This window comes from Echinops telfairi, unplaced genomic scaffold, assembly GCF_000313985.2.
Source record: "Echinops telfairi isolate 266 unplaced genomic scaffold, ASM31398v2 ScPeMD7_1713;HRSCAF=2227, whole genome shotgun sequence".
Taxonomy (NCBI): Eukaryota; Metazoa; Chordata; class Mammalia; order Afrosoricida; family Tenrecidae; genus Echinops; species Echinops telfairi.
The window spans coordinates 7,520,918-7,536,792 of record NW_022105611.1 but is presented as its reverse complement, the minus strand read 5'-3'; the positions used below and the strand labels follow the sequence as shown (position 1 = coordinate 7,536,792).

The following is a 15,875-nucleotide window of genomic DNA, read 5'->3' as shown; positions in this document are numbered from 1 at the left end:
TGCGCTTTACACAATTGATGTGTGTATGGATTGGGATAACAGTTGTATGAGCCCCTAATAAAATGTTAAAAAAAAAAAAAAAAGTCTCTTCATATGGGGTGAAAGAGGAGATGTAAAAATAAATAGTAACTGATTAACTGCCATGCAAGCAAACACTGTATTTTCAAAGTAACAATCTTTTAATTAATGAATGCCTATAATACACAACCTTTCCATCATCATTTTAATGTACATCATCGACTTTATGGCTTTTCTTTCTGACCTACTTTTTGAGGGGCAGTCAGGATTGTCAATTTTTAATTTTTCAAAGTTACATAAAACTAAAGAAACAAAATATAACATCATCATTTCAAAAAAGAAATTTTAGAGGTAAAAGAAATGAACAAAACTCCTGGATTCATTTCATGAAGGCTATGTGAAAAGTTTTACCAACAGCACCAGGATACAGACTAATGTCTAGAAGCCACAGACCTATGGCAATCTCAAGAGGATAAAAATAGATTAGCTGAAAAGTACAAGACTGGCAAGGTTAAGGAACACAGAGGCATCTCAAACACCATAGAAATAAAGAAGTAAAGGCTGGATTGTTAATGGGTCTTGGGGTAGTTCATTAATAAATTAGGCCTTGTACTGCTACTATTTATTAATCCCACTAAGCACTATGGAAGGCATTTGAACAAGATACGGTTTAAAGGCTTAAACTTCACAACAACTCAATAATATAGTTATCATTCCCCTTTTGCAGATGGGGAAATTAAAAGATTAAATAAGGTCAAAGATCTAGTATTTGGCTGAACCAAGACTTAAAGAATAGTCTATTCATTTGACTCTAGGACCTAATAGTGATTTTCCGTTTATTCTAACTAGTTCACATTATATATACTAACTCACGGCCATTGAATTAATTCTGACTCATAGCAAGTCTATAGGACAGGGCAGAACCGTCCCGTAAGGGTTCCAAAGCTATAAGTTTTTATGGGAGCAGAAATCATCGTCTTTCTCCCGCAGAGCAGCTGTGGGTTCACACTGTGATCCAATGTGCAACCCCCCTACGCCACCAGGGCTCCCTTTACATAAATTAGTAGATAGAAAAAAATGCCAATAATTATAGATATAATAATTCATTCTGTATTTCATTTGGACTATTGAAGTTCTATGAACCCCTCAAGTTTTGCATAGCAAATGCTATACCAATAGCAACAAAAAAAAATCAGTTCAAGATTATATTTGATGATTAAATAATTCAGGCAAAAAAGGACATTCAAGGAATGATGCTATCAATATATATAAGACAGTTTTTTGATAGCAGTTGTTTTAGTAATAGTTTTACATGTCAGGAACTGTTCTACATGTTATCACAGATATGTAAACTTAATGATAACCCATTTGCCACCTCCCAAACCGCGCCCCTGCCATGAACATTCAGAGATTAAATACTTGCGTAAAGACAGTAAAAGGAGAGAAGAACTGAAATTCATACCCAAATTCACTAAACTTAAAAAAGCCTACCCTGTTTTGATCAAACAACTTTATAGATTCCACTTTTAAATACATATAACTATCGTACAAAAAAAACTAAATTCCCTGTATCACACCTACTTTTCTTAAGAACCTACATATGTATTTATGCAATCAATTAACACACACAAAAACTCAGCTCAAGTTTGAGGTCCTCTTGCTCCTATTCTACTCTAGAATATATTATTTGGAGAGACAAAAGAAAAATATCACAAAGTCCATGCCTCCCTAGAAACTGCTTCCCATTTCTAGGGGCTTTATGCTGCCTGGGAAAGCACACCTCTTTCCTATACAATCTCCCTAAAGTCATGTCATACTGCTCAAGTTAAAGTGATCAACAGTCATTTATTAAACGCTATACAAAGAGCTTTGCATTCCTTAAGTTTGTAACACTGAAGTGTTATAAGCTCTCCTGAAGAGAATGTACATGCCTGGAGTATGACCTAAAATGAACAATGGCACCAAGTGCTTAATCAAGGCACAATAAGTAGTATGCTCATCAAAAGCAAACATTTTTTTCCCTACCAAATTTTCTTAAAAGCTCAAAATTCCACAATCCCTTAACTGATAAGTTTATAGAGCTAGGAAGAGAAACTGATCTGTCTTGGAAGAAGACTACATGCTCCCTGGAGTTAAGGATGATGTGGTAATTACATAAACTGTTGTCAATTTGAGACTTAAGAGTGAAGGGGTGGAGTTTAGCCTGTCAGTCAGGTCACAGCTTGATGACCTCATTTGGAGGCGCTAAGGAGATAAATAGCTCACTGGAGGCGAGACACATGTTCATTTCTTGTGCGGCATTCCAGCTGACAAGACACATGGAGCTACGAGGAGCTGGAGAGCCACGTAGAGACCCCTGCCAGTGCTGAGATGTTTACAATGCCACTGGATCCACAACACTTCCCACCCACTGACTTGTGATCTTCCTGCATTCGGCTTCATTTCACGTGTTCCGTGAGTCCGAAGTGGACTTTATAGAATGGTATTCGACAAATGGGCTAATATCGGACTTATGGACAATCTGGACTGGGCTTGGACGTTTTCTCAAGATTTGATTGTTCTTATATATTAAGCTCTTTCTTACATATAACAGTCTCCCTGGATTTGTTTCTCTAGTCTACATGGACTAACACAGATGGCAAGCAAGACTTTATCTTACAGACTTTGGACATATTGTCAGGAGAGACCAGTCCCTGGAGAAGAACATCAAGCTTCGTAAAGTGGAGGGGCACCAAAAAAAGAAGAGCCTCAACGAGATCAATTTTCACCACAGCTGCAACAATAGGCTCAGGCATAGGAACACTCGCAAGCACGGAGCAGGATTGTGCAGTGTTTTGTGCTGTTGTGCATAGACAGAGATTGGGTCACTAATGTCTCCAAATAAACTGGCTATAGCGGGATGATGGCACCAGAAGAATCTGACAAGGTATACAGGGGGCGGGGGGAGAGAAAAGGAGGAGGAGGGGCAGTGATAGGCAGAGAGAGTAGGGTGGCACAACTGAGAAAAAAACAATAGGGGAGTCTAAGCGCTTGGCATTCTTCAAATTGTAACTCTTGCTTATTAAAAAAAAGAACTTGGGTGTATTTTTTTAAAGACCACTATTGAAAATAAAATGATAAAAAAATAACACAGCATCTCTTTAGAAAAACAAAATGTGAGGTAATTTATACCTTGAGCCTATACTATTCTTGTAAGCCAACACTAAGCTGTCTTCTAGTGCCTTTTGTTCCTCATAAGAAAGCTGCCTACACAAGGTCACAGACTTGCGTATGGTAGAACGAGGACGGCAACCCACTCTTTGTAACCAACAGTTCTGGGGCCACTGTGATGAGGAAAAGCAGCTTATTACATACACTGTACACCACATCTTCAAATAAATGCCTTCTTTCGGGGTGCCAGAGTGTATCTACAGAGCTACTCCCTTGTTTTCTGAGTATTTCTTAATCTTATAAATGCAGAAGTTGACAAACTATTGTCTGGAGCCAGCTTTTACATGGTCCAAAGAAGAAAAAATGATTTGGGCATTTTTAAAGCATTGCTTAAAACAAACGAAATAAGAAGAAGAGAAAAATATACAACAGAGACTTTGTGTCCTGAAAAACCTACGATATTTGTTAGATGACCCATTAGAGAAAATGTGTTGACTTTTGTTCTAGAGTAATGCTACCTATGAGAACTCTCTGGTGACACAAAGGCTCCACAAATCTGCACTGTCCAATAGGGTAATCACTTATAATGTGTTGAGTGCAGATGAGGAAGTAAAAATTTAATTTTCTTTAACATATTATGCTAAATTTGTTGAAGTTTAAATGGTCATGGAGCGATTGACTTATAAGATAATGTAGCTCTACAGCGATACCAGGAGGGGAAAGTGAAGGTGGGAGAGAAAGGGGGAACTGATCATAATGGTCTACATATAACCCCCTCCCTCGGGACCGGACAACAGAAAAGTGAGTGAAGGCAGACATCAGACAGTGTAAGACATGACAAAATAATAATAATTTATAAACTATCAAAGGGTTCATGCGGGAGGGTGGGGGAAAGAGGGGGGGAAAAAAGAGGAGCTGATACCAAGGGTTCAAGTAGAAAGAAAATGCTTTGAGAATGATGATGGCAATAAATGTACAAATGTGCTGGACACAATGGATGGATGTATGGGTTGTGATAATAACTGTACGAGCCCCCAATCAAATGATTAAAAAAAAAAAGAGAGATAATGCAGCTCTAGAAATGGCACAATTTGGGTGTTCTCTTTATTTTCTTATTGTGGGTAATAAAGTGTCAGAATTTTTATTGCGCAATCCTACTTCTCAGAAACTTTTAAATTGGGTTAAAAAGCTTCTTATTAAAAAGGCTGTTATGGGCTAGGGATCAGAGAACTACAACTGCAAATCGTTATAAATAAGGTCTTATTGGAAAACAGCCAAGTACATGTTTATATATTCTCTATGGCTACTTTCACTATAATGGCAGATGTACACAGTTAGGACAGATGTGTGGCATGCAAAGCAAAGTATTTACTATTTGACCCTTCATAAAAGTTTGCTGACCCCTGTTCTAGGCTGATGCCTAGAAAATGGTAGTAGTCAGCCCCTAATAAAATGTTTAAAAAATTAAAAAATAAAATAAAAGAAAAGAAAAAAGGGGAAAAAAAAAAAGAAAATGGTAGTAGTCATTTTCATAAAAGAAAGTCATATAATTAGTAATAAGATTATTTTAATATTAGAAAGTAACAGATGAGCTTTCTCAAATCAAGTATACACTTTGTACTTTTCACTTGTACTGCTTACTTGGCTAAGAAGGGGTTAAATCAAAGTCTGGACACTTCCACAGAGAGTGAGAGCTGCAACTAGGAACGTGGGTGTTTCCCTGTTCTGGCCGTGTTCCAACAAGCTGCATTATCTCAGAGCAGCTCGCTCTGTCATCCACAAAATGCAGTACCATTCTCTCCCCAGTATGAGAACTAACAGCTGATCCCAACTTTCTCTGAGCGTCTCTGCAAACTTGAAACCATCAATGTTACGATGTCGAAGCTGCAAGCACACCAAGCACCTTGGAGTGTCTGCCTTCCATTTCACTAACTTACTTTGCTCTCTAGTCTCTCTCTCATTCCTACCAATAGGCCTAAATTTAAGAAACATGAGGAAAATGATACCTTAGACTAGTTCTTGTTAGCTGCTTCTCCTCCAATAATAATTAACTCTCTCACCACGGCCATTTATTTGCTCTGCTTCTGTGTGAATGGGAGGTGGCTACAACTTCTAGAATTTTCCACCCACTGCCCTGCCCCCTGGCACTCTTCAGCACATACAGCGGTAACAGGTCTTTGTGCTGCTGTGACCCAAAACAAGGAGGTAACATAGAGCACCCATGCAAAGGCTGTTTCATTATACCACAATACTGAAACGGCCTTAAACACACTTGCAGCCACATTTACTAAATGTATGTTGGTATGGAAATTTGCCTTTTTGTGTCTTTTGATGTGTCAGTTTAAGACTATTCAAGTTAAGGTGCTTCCCTATCTCATGAGTTACAATGAATATAATATACTTCCTGCTTTTCACTGATTTCAAGGTGAACAATGAAGTGAGACCTTTAGCAATGGGATGGAAGGTATGGATGAATTTGATGCAACTGAAAGCTAACAAAAGGCTAAGATATCTACCGAGAGTGATAAATACCTTATCTCTCATGCACAGAGGAAAATACACACAGAATTACAAAAGTAAGCTTAAGAAATACTCTGAAGTCAACTCTCCTAAAAACCAATCTTCTGCACTAATAACCAGAATGCTGCCTATGATGATACCTAGAGTTTTGACACTAAAAAAGTTCAACTTCAAAAGAAACTCTTTCCTAAGAACTTGTATTAAAATTAGAGTTACTAATGTTTATTTAAAACTTAACCACATTAATGCTATCTCCTTTATTTCAAAATCCGAAGTAATAATTACATTATCTTAAAATAAGTAATGAATATGTGAAAAGTACTTAGCAGTATAAACATTAATTGGAAAAAAAAGGTTAAGTGGTACTTTACCAACAAACATTTCATGAGTAGGTGTCCTAGTAGTAAAAGTGGATACGTCTGAAGAAATGGGAAGGTGAACATCACCACTACTTTTTGTGAGGAAAGGATTTAAGCTTGAAATGGCATCATCAACAGCATCTACAGTAGCAGAGAAAGGATCTGTGCAGTCCAAGTCAATTATGGCAAAATGAAGAAAGGAGGCAAATAAATTAGTATTGAGATTAGTCAAAAAGCACAAAGTGAAAAGTAGTAGCTATATTATTCTTTATTAATTATGAATATTAAAAACTCGTTATCATGAGGGAAGACTGTATTTAACATATTTTAAAATGAATCCTTAAAGACAAAACACTTGTATCTCTATAACAGTAACGGCCTACTACTAAGTACAGAATCCTTTTTCAACAGCAAGAAGCCAAGGGTCAGATAGTTCAATAATAACCAAAATATGTCTATGAAAGAATCACCCACTCAGAACTCCACTTCCTTGCCCAAGGTGAGAGCACACTGCCTTTGGTGGCATAGCTATATTTATGTTAACATCTGATATGAGCAAATGATATGTGTGTGGGGTCAGTAAAATTTCAAAACAGAGAGGTATATAAATGTTTTGCAATTGTACTGCTGTTACAGAAAACAGTTGTGTGGTTTCTCAAGAGGCCCTATAAATCCACTCCTCAATGAAGTTACAAAAGCACTGAAAGCAGGAACTCAAGCAGATACGTGTATGCCAATATTCACAGAACAATTATTCATAACTGCCCAAAGATGGAATTAATACTGGTGTCCACCAATAAATGAACAAAATGTGGTAGAAACAAATAGTAGATTATTCAGTCATAAAAAGGAATTATGTGTTAACATCCAGACTACAGCACGGATGAATCTAGAAGGCATTATACTATGTGAACAGGTCATACACAAAAGGACAAACTATAATGATCCCACTTCTCTGAAATATCTAAAATAGCCAATTTATAGTGACACAAAGTCTACTGGAGGGTACCAGGTCTGGGTCTCGCAATGCAGAGTCACTGCTCAATGGGTGCTGTGTCTTGTATGGAAGAGGGAAAATGTTTTGAAATGATGGTGAAGGTCGCATGACATTGTGAATATTATCAAAGTCGATGAATTTTGCATTTAAACTGGCAAGTGCTATGTTTTATCATATTACAACTCTGAAAACACACACACACACACACACACACACACACACAACCCAGCAAAATGAAAAGAGAGAAGGAAACTGCAGGTTAGATGCAAAAAGGTATTTGTAGCGCGGGGAAATAATTCTTACACAGGTTTAACATACGAAGCTGAAAAATAAAGAGGAAGAAAAAGTCTAAAGCAGTGGTTCTCAATCTTCTTAATGCCGCGGCCCTTTAATACAGTTCCTGATGTTGTGGTGACCCCAACCATATAATTATTCTTGTTGCTACTTCATCACTGTAGTTTTGCTACTGTTATGAATTGGGTGACCCCTGTGAAAGGGTCTTTCGATGCCCAAAGGGTCACGCCCCACAGGTTGAAAACCACTGGTCTAAAGGAAAACTGATTTCAGAAAACCAAAGCAGAGACAAAGGATGAGCTATTAGGCAAGCAGGGAAGAGCTATGAAGGCTAGATAAAATTTGAGATTCTTTAAATGATCTGATGAATGAATAATATGTGTTGTTTCCTACTAGAATCACAGCACATATGTACTGTTATCAAATCCTACATCTAATGTTAATCTAGAATCATTTATTATACATACACCTCATCTATGGTTATGATCATTCTTATAATTGAAAGTCATTTATTTTATCATCCTAAGATATACGAAGTAAATGGGAAGAGAAAACTAAAGAAGAATAAAATCGAGTGTCCTAAGTTTTTCTCTTACAAACTTGGAAGCACTCCCTTGCTTCCAGACAGGACCCCTTCTTCATAGCTGGATGAGGTAGCTTTTGGTCCTCTCTGAAGATAATGTGACATTAATCACAGTACTAATTATTCCATTTTACTGTTAAGAATTTATGATTGAACAATAAAGATGAAAGCAATGGTCTGAGAGACAATATGAACATTTCCTTAAAGGCAGTAAATTAAAGTTAAGTGTCCCATACACCACTGCTGAAAATGGAAATACCAAAAAATATTTAGGACATTGGTTCAAGTACAACAATTTTAAAAATAAAACTTGAAATTTTGCATCAGATGAGAAGCTTTCTAGGAATTAAGTATTCTTATGGAACATCCCTTCACATCCAAAATAAAGTCCCACAAAAGTTTCAAAATATAGGAGAGGGCTTCAGAAATTTCATGGAAAAACAGAAGTGAAAGGAAATGGAATTTTCCCACAAACTCTCATAATGCTCCTCAAACTCAAGTGAGCATATTTCAACCTCTTCTCTTCTCAGCATCTTTCCCACCTATCCACTCCCCAGAATATGAGTAAGAGGAGAGGAAGGAATGAAAAACTAATTCAGAAATTAAAATGGAAAATAGATGGTATTTTATAAAATGGTAATATATGTTAGGTATTTGTATGAAAATAAGAATTTAACAAAGACCACTCTAATTTCTTGGTGCATAAGGTTAACTGCATGAAGTCTACAGATGACCAGTTAGGTTGATAGTATGTATTTTTTGGATACTTAGTTATCAGTGGCAAAGTTGTTAACATATAACTTCAATGGACAAGAAAAACAAAGAAGCCATGAGAGACGTTACTCAGAAAATGGGACATGACTTCTGTAACAGATCCATTTATAAGAAGACATATCTGAGAAAGGTTACTAATTATCAGCTGTTTCATTAATTGATACTATTTTATCCCAGCCCTGAATTCTAGTAACTTATTATATGAAGCATCTTCAAAAGGAATGTGCATAAATATGTGCAAATGCATGTACATTTAATCAACCAACAAATGAAATCATCTTCAAATCTAATTGAACACTGTAATCTAGGTGAAGTTAATTTTCTAGTGACAGAAAACATTACAAACAATAACAATTTCAGGAATTAGTAATAATAAATATTCCAGCTATTATAACTTAAAATTGATTTATCTAAGCTCACAATTTTAAATTTTTTCCCCATTATTGTTCTCACTACTCATAAAACTTATTTTTAAACTACACTAGAAATTTCAAAATAATTCAAAAAATTTACTACAATTAAACTAATACCAAAGAAATGAATTATTACCACCATGCTTGATAGGTACATTTACACATCGAAAATGGAATAGTTTGTTTTTTAAAGAAAATGTTAGGTATATCCTGCACAACATGACCCAAGTAAAGCTAACTGAGACTCAGGGTGGACCAATCTTTTTCATTTCATTTAAATTTTGAAATCTTGCCTAAAACGCACAACAATGCACAAAGCTGATATATAATGTGTGAATTTTAGACCTGCTGTAACTCAAAGTTTTCAGGGTGAAAAAACTTTAGTCTCCTCAGATATCAGTATGCAACCCCGTGCTTGCTTAGCTTCCAGACTACTTCTCGAGAAGTAAGCGGATTATTAACAAAGCAATGAGGCAAACTGGAGAGTGTTTCTTTCTCTCTTTTTCTCTCATCTATTTAGAAAGAAATCTACATTTGCTTTTGAAAAAGTAGTCAAGCTAAAACAACTAAAATGATCACATTAATTCTACAACTAATCTTTTCTAAAGAAATTCATAATAAAGCAGTAAATAAGTATATACAATTCGGGCAGATTAAAAATCTTACAATCAGGACATATCATTAAGATATTAAACTGCTTTCTTAACCTACAATTAATTCATTCTTAAGTAATTTAATATATTTCTTTGACAGAAATTATCATATAATTTTTAGAAATTATAGATTTAAGCTAAATTAAAGCTAGCCTTCAAAAGTCAGGTCAATTTTTATGAAAATTAATGTTCAAAACTTAGTCTAAAATTCGCATTTTCCTTAATATTCAATGTCCCTGTTTCTTGCCCTAATTTGACAGAAAAAAATTTTTTTTGTGGGGGTTGGGGCAGTATCTATTCATTCAGCAAAAATATACAGAGAGCACTTACTATATATCAAGATGTATTTGTTTTAGGCAGTAAAAGATACGGCAAGGAACAAAATATTAGCAAAGTCCTATTTTCACACAGCTTATATTTTAATACTCAGAATACAGCCCTAAAAGTTATTTTTCCACATGCAACATGTCCACATACATAAAGTACACACACATATAACATGCATTGGAAACTAACACAAGAGTGGATATACAACTTGCTATTTGCATAAAATACACTAAGTAAAACAGAAAAACAGACTTTAAAAGCCCAAATAATGAAAATAAAAATTTTTAAAGTCATGTTTCATAAGCTATAGAAATTCATTAGATAGATAAATGATTTATCTTTGTTAGGAGAGCTAAGCCTATCGATTCAGATTTTTTAAGTGAGCAAACATAAATTCCAAAATAGCTTGCCATTTGTATTTAAGATTTTTTTTCTTAGATTATGTCTCCTTTCTCAAAATATCTTGCTCTCCCTAACAATGTTTGGATATTTATAAGATAATGAATACATAAATCAAAGCCAAACACTTTGCTGCTAATTCCAATGCAGTCATCCTCTAGGACAGAGTACAACTGCCCCACATAGGATTCCTAAGGCTTCAGATCTTCACTGAAGCACACTGTTCACAACTGTTCCCTCAGGTTCACGCTGTTGACATTTGGTTAGCAGCCAAGCACTTTAATCACTACACCATCAAGGCTCCTTAAAATAATGCACATATACATACAAGCAGAAGTACCAAAACAACAGAACGAGCCCAACTGAAGATGCACTAAATGTCTAAGTGAGACAGCTTAAATACCAATACGAACTAAGCTCTTCTTTTGCATTCAAAATAGTGCAAGAGAAATGATAGTGTCACATTAAAACCACGCAGGCAGAAAGTATTCCTGCTGGCACTAGCAGAAAATTTAAAAGAATGTAAGTATAAATTAAATTAAAATTTTAAACATAAATAGCATAAAGTTTTTCATGAGATCCCGTCTGACCTTTACTAGAACCTTGCTATATACTTAAACAAGAGGAAGGTTTCCCCCATCAAGTACAAAAACTTTTCTTGGGAGCTATCCAACAGTAAAATAGCCAACATGTATTTCCTGGCTATGGAATAGAACAGAACATAGAAAGAAGAATTTCAGACTTGCACACATAGGATCCTTCCAGTACATTTCATTTTATCTTTATTAAACCTCATTTCATAATTTAATCTAAATAAACATTTCAAAATTACACTGTTATACAAATGAAAATGTCTCTAAGGAACAAAATTATTTCATTACCACCTTAATATTTCTCAATCCCTCAAGCATCAAGTGTAACCAAACACCCTCCAAAACTCCAACACTACAGCATGAAGATGAGGGATGGCTACGTGACACCCAGGTAAATTCATTCATACTTACCTCCCCATGTACTTGTGCCCTGAGAGGCAGTTGACAACGAGTGTACAGATGGGTGAAAAGTTGGCTGTTGCAAATCAAGCAGATCATTTGGCAGCTTTGATGTGCTAGAAAGATATTGTGAGAAAAAAATGTATGAGGTAATTTTTGCTACATTTGTCACCATCCCCAAATGAAAGCATTAAAAAGGTAAGTAAGGAAGAGAAAAATGCAGTAATACAAATCTGAAAATGTGGCCATTTCAACAAGATAACAAATAACCCCCATGAAACAATCCAAAAAGGTCTAGAAAAAACACTCAAACATCATACACTTTTGAAGGATTCAGATAATAGCGTTTCTTCAAAAAAGATCAATGACTTCTCCAGAAAAGTCCTGATTCTGTCACTCAACTTAGACATGATTAAAAATATAAAATACTATGACAATTTAAATTTTTCCTCACCTTTTAACTTCCCATAAGTTGAATCGCATTTAATATACCAAAGCTCCTAAGCAAAATATCCTTTTAATCTCACCTCCACTGCCCTCTATAACCGTACAGCAGATCAGCGATACAGAAAGAAATCACACACTTATCTATGGTATAAGCTTATAAAAGAGCCATCCCATTGCAGAATTCCAAAACACATTATCTCCCTAATATTTTTAAGTATTTAAAGGAGCCAGAAAGAGACTGTTGTTTTAGGCCCGGTAATTAATATTTTATTTTCACATAAATAAGAAACTGAAAAGTGGCATAGATAATTTTTACCATATACACAATTAAAGAAGTTTTGAAGACAACTTTTGGATGTAAAACAATTTTCTATATAGAATTACAAAAATACTTAAAAACTTTTCTCAATGAGAAAGATGTATACTTTAAATCTCAAGACGTAAAATAAAGACCTAGCATTTATCTAGTGTCCCGTAAGTCTCAATATAAAGAGTAGAGAGCTATCATCCCTCTAAGATGCCCTGGTAACACAGTGGGTAATGTGCTGGGCTGCTAACCAAAAGTGCACAAGCTCAAGCCTACTAGCTACAACATGGGAGAAAAATGAGGTTGCTTGTTCCTACAAAGATTAACTGTTTCAGAAAGTCTACGGAACAATTCTTCTCAGTTTATAGGTTGCTGTAAACCGGAGTCTACTCGACCACAAAGGGTTCAGGTTTGGTTAATCATTTATCTATTCTTATTCCCTGCATTTATGAAATGTATAAATTAAAAATTATATAGTTAAACAAAACAATATGATCTCAAGGAGCCTAATTTTGAGAGTATATAAACCTAAATTAAAATAGAAAAATCTCATATCCAAAAATTTCCTACTCAATCATAATTACTTAACATCACTTCAAGTTAACATTAAAAACAAAATTACAAATATATTTTGTGCACTTGGGAAAAATGCAGGATATAAAATAAGCATATTTTAAGTGGGTTATAAGATTTGTCCCAATTACTATTAAAGGAATGAAAATTTATAGTATAAAAGTAAAATAACACATGGTCAAATTAGTTCTTTATCCTATATGTCTCCCTCCTCAAATATTCAACATTCGTTCCATTCATCACTCCTAAAAACACACAAAGTGATGGAAAAACACAAACCTATATTCAACAAATATATAGTAGGATTTCAGGGAACAGAGAGCAAAGAGAAGCCAAGTTAGTAAAGCTCACACTGAGCTGTGGCAAGATTCAATAGAGAGTAGAAAAAAATTTAAGGCTGAGGTAAGTAAATAGCATCAACAACAAAATCAAAGGGAAAAAACGCTTACCACATTCTATGGCACTGTAGCCAAATGCCACTCACTACACTAAATTCGAGTCACCAGGAGATAATAGAAAAGAAAATGCTTGGAACTGCACCCATCCCCCCATTCTAGACCTACTAATGAAAAATTCTTTGAAGGTGGGGTCCAAATATCTGTGGTTTAATAAACCCTCTGGGGTAATTCTGATACACGGTACAGATTGAGACCACTGATCTAGCTTCCACTTTTGAACACTGTGAGGTTTAAAAAAAAAAGGAGGTGGGGTGGGGTGGAGAACAGATTAAGAAAAAGCCAATCATTCTAATTCACCTGGAAATATTAGATCCCCATCGTTGTGTAGCTTACATAAAACAAGATTATTTAGATTGGTCTGGAAAACTTCAATAATGCAGAAATTTAGCAACTAAACTCTGGTACTGTGATCTAGATTAGAGATTAACACCAGAGATATATTTAATATCCAATGAAAGGATGTATTATAATATATGAAACACACACACACACACAACACACATATTCTAGAGTAAAATTATCTTGGACCACTACCACACTTCACAAATGTGTCCAGTCATAACTTTTATATAATCAAGTTTGCCCATAGATAATCCACAATATAACAATTATTATAAATTTATAATTTAGCATACTCCATCTCCTAAAATGTAAAAGACAAAATCTTATCATCTTCTATTTAGGTATTATACCACTATCACCAAACATGATCATAGAAGCAGCAGTCAAGCAATCAAATGACTTCCTGAACTGGGAAAATCTGTAGCAAAAGACCTCGTTTTAAAGTGTTTATGAGTAAGGACATCACTTTGAGGAGTAAGGTGTGCCTTATCCAAGACATGGTATTTTCAATCGCTTCAAATGCATATGAAAGTTGAACAATGTATAAGGAAGACTGCAGAAGGATCGATGTATTTGGCCAGAATGCTCCTTAGAAGCAAGGATGGTGAAACTTCATCTCACATACTCTGAACAAGTTATCAGGAGAGACCAGTCACTGGAAAAGGCCTTCATGCTCGGTAGAGGGTAGCGAAAAAGAAAACCACCCTCAAGGAGATGGAATAAGTGGCTATAACCAAGGGCTCAAACAGAACAAAGATGATGAGGATGGTTTGGGATTGTAATGTTTCATTTGTAGCACATAGTACACAGGGTCATTATGAGTTGGTCTTGCATGGTGCTGCTGCTGCTGCCACCCACTACCACCACCATTTATTACCACTTTGTTTACAGTCATAAAATCACAAATCAAAGGAAACTGAAAAGCTATGCAAAATTAGAAGACTTTCAACCTAAATATTCAAAGGTCACTTGAGCTTTTCACTTACCTGTTAGAACTAGGGGTAGAAAATATGTCAATGGCTGGTGCAGTCATTATGCCCCCTGCTGAGGCAGACACAGGAGAGGCTGCAGTTGTTAAAGAGGTATGCGGTTTCTTTGCAAGTTCTTTTAGTCGTTGTTCCTGTTGAGAATATAGCTTAAATAGCTTAAAAAATTCAGAAACCAAATTTGTTCAGATGGCCTCAAACAAACAAAACACAGCATTCATTTACTTATTTTGTTTTGAGAACGAGTTATTTGCTTGCTGTTTCATTCACTCAATATTCACTGTCAGGACAAAAAAATTAAAGCTACTAATTTCCCTTCATTTAGATAAGTGTACATTAAATACTGCCAAGTCTGTTCAGAAGGCTCTTTTACTTTCTCAACACATGTATCTGTTTTCCCATATAAAAAGAACATGCACACCTACCTTTAAAGCTTTTAAACGAGCCTGCTCTTCCTCTAGTGCTGCCTGCTTTTCCCTTTCATCCACTTTGGTTAGGGAGAGGCCAGTACTTGCCAAGGAAGAGACTGCATTGGAAAGTGTTGTTGCCCTAGGGTAAATGGACAGAGGTGATATGGCTTTTTGCCAACATATCACATCACAAACAAGTCATGAAATGACTTGGCAACCTCACTATGGTTAGGCACTATAATTTAGAATTTAACCCTGGAGTTAAAACCAGTACTTCAGAGGAAATCGTCTACTGACTGACCTATAAGATTATAGCAATCAGAACAATGCTGATTTATACACTAGAGCCACAGCTTTTAAAAATAAATGTCAGAGCATGGAGAGGGTTCACAAGAGAATAGCGCAGTCTCTTTTCAGCTCTAAAGGAAGGGATCAACACAAACGGGAAAGAGCTCCAAAACTTGCCTAGGAAAACCTTACAGGCAAGAAGTATTGGGTTTCTCACTTACTGAAGTATATTTTTACACTTCATCAATATTTTCATTCCTTTTGCAAATAATTTAGGCGTGGTAATTTTGGCTTTTCTAATCTACTACAATAATTCAAACAGCATATTTGGATTAAAACATTAAAATCTATAATGACATTTAAACAAATTTAATTTTCTCTACAAAATACTCAGGGAGTCCTCAAGGTGCTTCCCAGTAAGCACTGGAACGCCAACCATGAAGTCAGTGGTTCACACCCCCGCTGCCCCAAGGAAGGAAGAGCCTCTGCTTCCACAGCGACGGACAGCCTTGGAGACCGTGCATACAGCAACGATGACTAGATAGCCTTGGAGACCGTGCATACAGCAACGATGACTAGATAGCC

General features: G+C 35.7%; 1 protein-coding gene across 12 annotated transcripts in view; it reads right to left on the bottom strand.

The window, feature by feature from the left end:
- Positions 1-15,875, bottom strand: part of PICALM (phosphatidylinositol binding clathrin assembly protein) — a 69,736-nt gene that overhangs the window by 35,097 nt on the left and 18,764 nt on the right. For 5 of the 12 annotated variants that reach the window (XM_045293194.1, XM_045293198.1, XM_045293197.1 and 2 more), the window contains exons 9-12: positions 15,018-15,141; positions 14,593-14,726; positions 11,492-11,595; positions 6,060-6,209 (exon numbers count right to left, since the gene is read on the bottom strand). In XM_045293194.1, the coding sequence (XP_045149129.1) occupies positions 6,060-6,209; positions 11,492-11,595; positions 14,593-14,726; positions 15,018-15,141 (512 nt within the window). The remainder of the gene's footprint in view (positions 1-6,059; positions 6,210-11,491; positions 11,596-14,592; positions 14,727-15,017; positions 15,142-15,875) is intronic. The other 7 variants (XM_045293199.1, XM_045293200.1, XM_045293204.1 and 4 more) reach the window with 2 other exon arrangements.